General features: G+C 44.0%; 2 protein-coding genes across 8 annotated transcripts in view; one reads left to right on the top strand and one right to left on the bottom strand.

Annotated features, from left to right (window-relative positions):
- Positions 1-616, bottom strand: part of ZFYVE26 (zinc finger FYVE-type containing 26) — a 44,352-nt gene extending 43,736 nt beyond the window's left edge. For 2 of the 3 annotated variants that reach the window (XM_033147381.1, XM_033147372.1), the window contains exon 1: positions 533-616. The gene's annotated coding sequence lies outside the window, so the exon portion shown is untranslated. The remainder of the gene's footprint in view (positions 1-532) is intronic. The other variant, XM_033147363.1, reaches the window with a different exon arrangement.
- LOC117045893 (galectin-related protein A-like) lies at positions 588-9,161 on the top strand. 5 transcript variants are annotated; one of them, XM_033147465.1, is made up of 5 exons: positions 588-668; positions 2,201-2,294; positions 6,737-6,825; positions 8,217-8,391; positions 8,850-9,161. In XM_033147465.1, exons 2-5 carry the CDS (start codon positions 2,268-2,270, stop codon positions 8,991-8,993), a joined length of 435 nt encoding a protein of 144 aa, XP_033003356.1. In that variant the 5' UTR covers positions 588-668; positions 2,201-2,267; the 3' UTR covers positions 8,994-9,161. The 5 variants fall into 5 exon arrangements, with proteins under 5 accessions (XP_033003356.1, XP_033003327.1, XP_033003346.1 ...); XM_033147436.1 differs by lacking the exon at positions 588-668 and adding an exon at positions 703-805; XM_033147455.1 differs by lacking the exon at positions 588-668 and adding an exon at positions 794-816.
- The last annotated feature ends 862 nt before the right edge of the window (positions 9,162-10,023 follow it).

Below are 10,023 nucleotides of genomic sequence, written 5' to 3' on the forward strand. Positions count from 1 at the left end.
ATCAAGCCCCCCTTGATCATGCAACTTGCTCCAATTCACATTTCAGTTTCTTAAAGAAGTACCTTGAGAGACACTACTATTCAAGTATCAAGCTTAAAAGTATCTGCTCTAGGTACCTTCACTCAGAATTACGTCCCACCAAACAAGCTCAGTAAAGCTTGACTCCAAAGAGGGCAACGGAATGTAGCACTGACGTTCCGTGGCTGCTTTTTATACTTGACAACTTTGCTAAAAGGTTACTCTCATCACGTGGGCAACTGTTAATTTAAAAGCCTGGGTATATTCAAATAACTACCCGCAACAATCTACTAGTGCCTTCCTTGCTCGTCTCGGCAAGCGAGCTGCCGTGCCCATCTCATCTGAACTTCTCCGCCTAAGTACCCCCGGCAGGAGGCTCTCCTGCGTCCTTCTCCGAGTCTCGTCTCACCCAGCGGAGTTTTCCCTTTCGCCCCCACCCTCTTCATATTTCCCCCCGGCATGTAAAGGCAGCGCAGGCAGGGAACCAGCAACTCGTGCCGCGCATGGAACCCACCTGGAAGAGTGGTCCAACCACCAGTAGAATATACACTCGGCTCGCCTCCGGAGCTTATCCTACTGTCATCGGCGCTACCTGCACTCCCAGACAGAATCAAGTCCAGTTGCCGCGGCCATGTTGAAAAGCTAATCAGGTGATCGAAACGACAGGCGGAACAACCGGCTTATTGGGCAAGGGGGACGCCATCTTTCTCTAGGGCAACGAAGCCCAACAGGTGCCATCTCTCAAGCGGGCAAAAATATCACGTGTCTGGAAAGAAAGGCGCTCGTGGTCCGCATAACGTACAATTTATTTACTGATTTTTTAAATTTTGTATTCATCCGAAGACCACGTTCTCCCTCATTCTCTCTAATTCGGTTGGCAGGGATTTACCCAGATCCTCCGTTATTTCACTAGCCGGCCGGATCCCTAGCTTTCGTTATAAAAAGGCAAAACGTGCAGGCCTTCCGAGCCATTCTATTTTTATTTTTTTTAAAGAAGCTACTGTAGCCTACTGTCCAATTTTAATGTTGCTATCCACTGAAGCAAGTACAGTACAGTAATAGCTGTGACTGACATTTAGGAAAGCAGAGCACACAGACTAAAATGTTAGACTGACACACCTACTGTCTGGAACTTCTTGATTCGTTTTGAAGTCTGGAGGCGACTTCAACGGAGAAATGTTTGTGGCACTATAGAAAACAATTCTGAAATTTAGGGTTATTGCATAGCTGTGATTGGGCCTGTGCACCCAAAAACAAAAGATAGTAAGTCTCTCCAAGTCATCTTTTACATCAAGAAAATGGGACACCCCAACCTTTGCAAACATATTAAACAGTTAACATGCCAATGCTTAATGCTAATAAAATTAATCATTAAGAGAATTTGTGGTATTTTATATGGCAAAGTGGTCTAAAATTGTTATACTCATATTGCTGAGAGGGTGGAAGAGAGTAGTTTACTACAACCCTGCAGTGCAGTTCAGAGAATCCAGGACTGGTTTATTTCAGGAAATACCTTTGTGGGACCTAAATTATATGTGAATGCATCTAGTCCCTTTGGAGGGAGGTGACTCTTTTATAGTGTTTATTATTAGAGCTTCTAATGGCAAATAACTCGTTAGGTCAATGAAGACTGCAATCTCTCTTACCTGGGAGTAAGTCCTGCAGAACTGAGTGTTACTTGCTTCTGACCACATGTATAGGATTGTGATGTGTAGGGTGAAAAAACTTGTTATATTTTCATTTCATTGGGTGCCGTTTACTTCACCATTCAGGTCTGATCGTGAACTAATTTACTTCAGCCTTATTGTCAGTCTTAGTGCTGTTCAACACAATGAATTTCATGTACTCCCAGGCATTATTTATTTATATGCCATTGTGTGTGACAAGGGTACAAGTACTGTATATCAATTATTAGTTGTGTATAAAAACAGTTGTTGTTTTTGCACCTCTGAAGACAGTCTTTGCAACTTACTGGTTGATCAATGGCAAAATGAACAAATTCCCCTATTCCCAAAGCATTATGTCAAATATTCTTCCCTTTTACTCTGTCTGGCATCCATCTGAAGATGTTGACTGTTGTGTGACTCAGCTATCTGCATGGGTGGTGTCTAACTGGTGTTTGCTAGAGATAGTGTTCCCCACAACATCCTCTATTCTGGCTCTTTTGTTTGTTTGCTTATAGGCAGGAAAAGAACAAAACTTTTTCCATAGACTTCGAAGAAGGCCTGAGTGTAACAGGCCAAAAAAAGATGACGGAAAATGACAGGTGCACAACTGTAAGTATCAAAAAACCTACTTTCTACTTTCTTGCAAGCCTATTTATTTGTGTAAGTATGTAAAGAGGAAGAGGCGAATGAGTTTTTATTTAACTTACTCATTTTAATGTTACATCTCTTTGAATCGGGAGGTAGGGGGTGGATGAGACATGGCATTTGCCTGCCAGTGCTAATCCTGTAAATGTCTTTGTTTGGCTGCAGCATCCACATTGTTCAGACAGAGTGCTATTAAATGCTTCTGATGCACTGAAATCAGAAGCAGAAAAAAGAAAAAGGAGGGCTCAGAGAGTGGGAGGCCAGACAAACTGAACCAGCCTGTTCCCGTCTGCGAGTACAGCAGCATACATTTCCCCCAGTTGTTGTTGTCGTTTAGTCGTGTCCGACTCTTCGTGACCCCATGGACCAGAGCATGCCAGGCACTCCTGTCTTCCACTGCCTCCTGCAGTTTGGTCAGACTCATGTTGGTAGCTTCGAGAACACTGTCCAACCATCTCCTCCTCTGCCGTCCCCTTCTCCTTGTGCCCTCAATCTTTCCCAACATCAGGGTCTTTTCCAGGGAGTCTTCTCTTCTCATGAGGTGGCCAAAGTATTGGAGCCTCAGCTTCAGGATCTGTCCTTCCAGTTTGTACTCAGGGCTGATTTCCTTCAGAATGGATAGATTTGATCTTCTTGCAGTCCATGGGACTCTCAAGAGTCTCCTCCAGCACCACAATTCAAAAGCATCAATTCTTCGGCAATCAGCCTTCTTTATGGTCCAGCTCTCACCTCCATACTTCACTACTGGGAAAAGCATAGCTTTAACTATATGGACGTTTGTCGGCAAGGTGATGTCTCTGCTTTTTAAGATGCTGTCTAGGTTTGTCATTGCTTTTCTCCCAAGAAGCAGGTGTCTTTTAATTTCGTGACTGCTGTCACCATCTGCAGTGATCATGGAACCCAAGAAAGTGAAATCTCTCACTGCCTCCATTTCTTCCCCTTCTATTTGCCAGGAGGTGATGGGACCAGTGGCCATGATCTTATTTTTTTTATGTTGAGCTTCAGACCATATTTTGCGCTCTCCTCTTTCACCCTCATTAAAAGGTTCTTTAATTCCTCCTCACTTTCTGCCCTCAAGGTTGTGTCATCAGCATATCAAGGTTGCAGTTCCTGTCAACCATGAAATTATTAGCTGTGAGATAACATGATTGTTTTAGATGTTTGAAACTGTTTTAAGTCCATTTTTATTTTTCGTTTTGGCACCTTGGCAGGAAGGGCAGGATATGAATTTAATAATAATAAATTCCCACGGAATGCAGTGAGACTTACTTCTGAGTAAACCCATTGAGAACCAGGCTGCACAAGAAAAGCTACTGCAAAGTACTTCTATGGATGGCATTTTAAGATTAAGATTCTATAGAAATAACTGGTTAAATTGAAAATGGGAAATGTTTTGCAACTGTGAGGGCTTTAGCATAACCAATGACGGTCATGAAAACTTTTTTCAAATGCATATCAAGTAACCACACCCATCCTTGTGGATGGCAGGGCTAGGAATCAATCTAGATTGAAAGCAGCATGCTAAGGACAAGCATGAACAATTCCGGACTGAGAAAACACTATATTTTTGTGCTACAAATCGCTTAGTGTTTGTGCAGCCATTGTAGTGCAGTGCAGAATCAATCTGCAAGGAGCTTTTTATTTTTGGAATGAAGCCATTTCCAAGAAGTACTTTTCAGAAGCAAATAGTAGATCTGGATTGTTTGTGTACTATGTAGAGAAAAACAAATAGTTTCCTTTGATTCTAGAATAAAATGTCATGTGTGCACAGCTTAAGAGTCATCCAGTACATTTTTGTACTAGCAGTTCATAATTGCTCAGGGAGGTGTTTGGACACACATTTCAAACATTCCAGATTACTTTCCATTCTGTGATCAGTGCTTTTTCATTGTCTAGCAAGTATTCATGCAATAGATCCCCTCACTCCGTCGCTCCACAAGACTGGAGGGAAAGAGGGAAAGAGTTCAAAGTTATGCCTGAATATGAGATGAGTGGTTTTGTCCTTGGAGTATTCAAGAAGGTTTCAATGAAGGATTGCTATGCCTGTAGTGAGCAAGGGATGTGGCACCTTTGACCCTCCAGATGTTGGACTCAGTGGTGTAGGAAGGGTGGGGCATAGGGGGCAGTCCGCCCTGGGTTCCAGGGGAGGGGGGGTGACACTCCCTGGCCCCTCCTGCCACTCCCCCGCCGCCTGGCACCCTGTCCGTGCTTCTTTACGGACGGACGGGGCAGCCCAACGAGTCGCCGCTCGCTTGCCGGCTCATGGAGCTGCCCCGTCCGTAAAGCAACATGGCCGGGGCAGCCCCACAAGCCGCCGCTCGCTCACCGGCTCACCGCGGGAGCAGCAGCGCCGGCCCGGATGCACTACGCATGCCTGGAAATTCTGGGCATGCGCAGTGCATCCGCCGTGCGCCGTGACACCCCGCCCCCAGGGGGGTGCCTCCGCTCTGCCGCCCTCCACCACTGGTTGGACTCAAGAGCTCCCATCAGCTGCAGCCAGCATAGCCAATTGTCATTTTAATACATCAACACCTGGAGGGTCGCAGGTGCATCATCCCTGCTGAGTAGCCATCTCTCTTAAACAGGATTTCACAGTGGGTGCGGGGTGGGAAGAGATTGTAATGTTTCAGAAACTGGCAAAGTATTTACAACTAGAGACAATGCTTTAGCATATGAATAAAAAACAATAGTTCTGAAACAAGAGGCATATTGTTATGTGCCACCCCAATGTCTGAGCGGTGAGAAATTCCAGGAGTTTCGTTGCTTACCTAGGGTTTGGCTTCCTTGAAATAAGTGTCAGTGGAGACTGCACTTTCTTTAGGATCAGGGGCAACATTTCCCGTTTCATCGCTTGAGTCTTGCCCTGCAATTTTATCCTCACGAAAACCCTTTGAGGTAGCTTAGGAAGAGAGAGATGGGTCACCTAGTGAGCTTCATAGCTGAGGATTTGACTCCGGGGCTGTGTATATACCATACGTTTGAAGCACTTAGCTTCCCTTCTTAAGAACACTGGGAACTGTAGTTTACCTCTCATAGAACCACAATTTCCAGCACCCGGGAAGTTATGTGCTTTAAATATATGTTGTGTGTACACAGCCACAGGTCTCCATTTCCAGTCCAGCACTGTAAGCATTGTATTAAACTGGCTGTTTGCGGCACATTTATTAAGTCTAGAGTTAGCCAAGTATGAAATGAGGGTATTCAACCTTTTCGGACCTGAGGGCACATTTGGAACTGTTGCAGGTACCATAAATACCCATTTCACAGAACAAAAAGAGATGATGTCCACCCACCCCCATAACATGCAAAACACCTAGCCACCGCCGCCACCCCAATAAAACTCAAACAAAAAAGCTGGCAATCTTTCTAAAAGCCAGCTCCCCAGCCAAACAGAAACAAAAAAAAACCCCTAATTAAAAAATTGAGAGGGGTCAGGGCCTTGACAAGCGACAAGGGGGCTATCTGAAAATAATGTAATGCCCACATTGTGGGCCCCAGGTGTAAAGAAAGGATTTCATGAGGCAGTGCAATCCTCAGCAAGACCTACAGTCCAAGGTGGTGATCTTGTGTACAGCTATCTGGGAGTAACCTTCAGTGAACTCCAGTTAAAAGGTTTGAGCTTCACATCCATTTTCCTTTCTCCTACAGGGTGGCTCTTTGGATGAAAGGCTGTAGCTCAGTTGTAGGTAGAGCACTTGCTCTACTGTACATGCATAAGGTCCCAGGGTCAAACCCCAGCATATCCAGAGAGGACTGGGAATGTCCCCTGTCTGAAACCCTGGAGAGCCACTGCCAGTCATATTATTCCAGTACTGAGCAAAATGAACCAATAGTCTGACTTGGTATAAGCTTTCTATTTTCTTGTTTTTAATGCAGAGCTTAAAAGACAGGTACACCTAGGAAGAAAACTCCTGTGTGCGTATACTATTTGCAACTACTCTATTCCGAACGTAAAAATGGAAAGCGTAATGCTGGTGGTCAACAAAAGAGATTTAAAGACTGTCTCAAGGCAAATTTTGAAAAATTTAGTATAAGCACCAGCCATTGGGAAACACTGGCCTACGAGTGCTCCAATTGGAGAACAGCCTTTACCAAAGGCGTCATGGGCATTGAAAACACTTGAACTCAGGACGCAAGGGAGAAACGTGCCAAGAGGAAGGCACGCTTGGCAAATCCACACCGTGATCAACTCCCACCCGGAAACCAAAGTACTGACGTGTGGATCCAGAATTGGCCTCCCCACAGTTACTTACGGACTCATTGTTAAAACCGTGTTTATGGAAAACAGTCTTACTCGGCTACAAGTGATCGCCAAAGAAGAAGAATAGATAAATTTGCAACTTTGTATTTTATTGTACAGATGTCATTTTCAAACACATATTCAAAATTATTGTTTCCCCCATTAGGTGGAGAAATATGTCGGTGAGATTAAAGGAGGACTAAGGCCAACCATGAAAATCACTATCATGGGGGTAATATGCCCTTCCCCCAAGAGGCAAGTGTGTCAGCTGGCATTCTAGCAGCTGCTTCATGGATGTATCTGTCGAAAATTGCTCATAGGTGCAGATCTATTGAGGAATAGCATTAGCTGGGCAAAAAGGGAGAGATAGTATTGTCAATATGGAGAACATCAGAGGAGCACTGAACATAATTCACTGTTCAAAAACAAGCTGCTTTGTACCAGAGCAACACAAAAGCTGAATTTAGAAGAAAATGTTATGTAACCATACATGTTCCCCATTTTTATATAATTTATAAAGAAAGATTAAAGCCATGATTATAATTCACTGTTTCTGAGCACTGTGGCTCTGCAGAGCATAACTGACAATTCTTAGCTCACACATCCAGACACTAGACCCTTCCAATTCTAATATTCTATGATTCCATAATTAAGTCTCTTGTGAACCCAAAGTAATCACTCAAAAAGGTGGCTTCACTGGGGATGGGTAATCCTGTTGACCCATCTCTCCTTCAGTTGTGGTTGGAGCACTGAATCATCCTGATTCATCACAGAATTGTCTCTACTGTCACCAAGGCTCCCTACTGCCCCTCCGCATGAGCCAGTGCTGTGTGCTTCCATCCTTCCCATTGGGAGGACAGGGGAAAGGGGTCGTAATTTTGCTATATTTGTTGGTTTGACTGGATCATTCCAACACTACTGATGCAAAGATGGAGGAGAAATAGCTGTTCCCAGATGAGGTATTCCCAGAATAATGCCCCATGCACAGGGCCAGCCCTACCAGTAGACAGAAAGCAGGAACCCAACTGTTCCTTCTGTATCCCCCAGCTGTTTCCTTCTGTTGCTGTTTTGTTCTGCCTTGTCCCTCTTAATCTGGCCTACTGCTTTATGTGCAGTGCAAGAAGCTATCCCATCACCCCTGGTGCTGAAGGAAAATTAATCTGCATGTCTGGTCAGGTGTTTAAAATTTGCTTGAGTAACCACACACAATGCATCATCGCCTCATATATCTATGCTGTTTCTTACAGAGCACTATAATGATGTCACACTATAAAGGAAGGCTCTGTGTCATATCTGATGTATGTTTCTGGACAGCTCGCATAATGCCTTTTCAGGGTCTAGGCCAGTTTAGCTACTTTTCTCCAATTGCAGCTGGAGGTAAGCATTTAATGCAGGGTTGGAGAACCTTTGGCCCCCCAGAGACATTGCTGAGCTCCCACCAACCTCAGTCTGCATGGCCCGTGGTGAAGGATGGTAGGAGCTGCAGTTCAACAGCATTTGGAGGGCCACAGGTTTCACATCCTTAGACTAGGCCAAACTTACCCTGGAAACAAATATGACATTATAATGCCACAGCATGTGATAAATGAGCTCACTATCATGTTAGATTGCTGAATCGTTACTTATCACATGTTCATTCCTTCAAGTTTTTCAGTGACTTTGCTCTGTGACCCCATGGATGCCAGTCTGGACATTGGGCTGTTGCTTGCAGTCAGCTTTCTTGAGAAATCCATTGTCCGGAATTCACGGATTGCTGGGAAATGGGGTAAAGAGGAAAAGACCATTCCCTACTTCCCATTTACAGCAGGGGAGTCGTTTAAGGTAATTTTACTTGATAGTATGGGAGATAGATATGTAGATAAACTGCCTAAGACCATCTGGCCCAGTATTGTCTCCTTTGACTGACAGCAGCTCTCCAAGGCCTCGGGCAGATTTTCTTTTTCAACTCTTCAGATCATCTAACTATAGGTGCTTGGAACTAAAGCTGCGGTCATGTTTGTAATAAACATGTCCTCTATTTGCTCCATCTGTATTTACAGGATCAAAAGGAAGACCATTTATTTATTTATAAAGATATTTCTAGGCTGTCAAGTCGTAATAAAATATGGTTGCCATCTTCCAGTGTAATATTTCCAATTCATTTTCAAAAGCATCTACGCATAATCAAGTCCCACTGAAATCAATAAGCTTGTGACTCATTATTTTGTGTGCGCCCAACTTTATTGGGATTGCTGTCAGGCTCTGCCCCTGCCACCCATGGATCTCCTTTGTTTTTGCAGATGGAGCTCTTGTGCGAGCATCAGCAGATTCGGGTCTTGCTTGATGGACGTCAACTCTGCAGTTTCACTCACCGCATACAGCCTATGCAAAGGGTGACAGCTTTACAAATCTCCGGAGACGTCAAGCTCACCAAGGTGGCTTGAAGAAAAGAATATATAATCCCATGTCTCCCCTTGGTTGCTGAAGAAATGTTCTCCCTATGCCATTGGATGTTGTTCTTTACTTTTGCTCTTATGTGTGCTTCTTGAGATTTTAAATGAAGGCCGAGCTCTATAAATAGCCCTGTTATACCTTGATATGTTGCAGCAATATATTTCAACGTACATTCTTTTACAGCTGCTGCAGCAGCACTTTTGTCTATGGCTGTTTACACATCACCGGCTTAAAACTCAGGTTCTTTTTCTCAATTCAGAAGCTGGTTTGAGGGGGAACGCATCAAAACACAGTACTATTTCATAAGAAATGACAGGATAGATATGAAGCGTAGCTATCATCATGTGTACACTGAATTTCCGAAACCAGCAATGGGAGGATGTAGAGTAAATGAGACTAAGTACACAGCCTATGATAAGCTACAATATGGTAAAACGCAGCACATACAGTGGTGCCCCGCTAGACAAATGCCTCGCTAGACGAAAAACTCGCTAGACGAAGGCATTCGTCTAGCAGAAGGCAGCCCCGCAAGATGAAAAAGTCTATGGGGCTGCCTCGCAAGACGAAAATTTTTCATCTTTTTTTTTCGTCTAGCGAAAACGCGACTTGCATTGCCGCTTCGCTAGACGAAAATTTTCGCAGGACGAATTATTTTCGTCTAGCGGGGCACCACTGTATGTAGTTGTACTTTTACCTAGCTGTACATTATCTGATCTGAAGCATTTCTGGTGTGGACAGTCATGCAATGACAACATGAAGAAAACAATGTGGTGAGAAAAAGAAGCATTCCTAATAAAGCAGTCCCTATTCCACATCGTGTGCATGCCCCCAACATAAGGGTGGATCAGACTAGGAAGACAAGACTTTACATGCAACTTTTGCCTAACAGTTGCATTTTAAGAAGCCAATATACAGAATTTGTATGAATTAGCCTCAAGGTGCAGCTCTCATCAAGCTTTCCTATGTGAAGGGGATGGTGAACATGGACTATAGCTCTCATCATACCTGACCATTGGTTAT

The sequence above is a fragment of the Lacerta agilis genome, chromosome 1, assembly GCF_009819535.1.
Source record: "Lacerta agilis isolate rLacAgi1 chromosome 1, rLacAgi1.pri, whole genome shotgun sequence".
NCBI classification, from domain to species: domain Eukaryota; kingdom Metazoa; phylum Chordata; class Lepidosauria; order Squamata; family Lacertidae; genus Lacerta; species Lacerta agilis.

Bases quoted from the DNA above. Each gene is read 5' to 3' on its own strand.
- LOC117045893 (XM_033147465.1), top strand. From the start codon at position 2,268: ATGACGGAAAATGACAGGTGCACAACT. The intron at 2,295-6,736 runs GTAAGTATCAAA...TTCCCCCATTAG, and splicing joins AAAATGACAGGTGCACAACT to GTGGAGAAATATGTCGGTGA. The intron at 6,826-8,216 runs GCAAGTGTGTCA...CATTCCTTCAAG, and splicing joins ATATGCCCTTCCCCCAAGAG to TTTTTCAGTGACTTTGCTCT.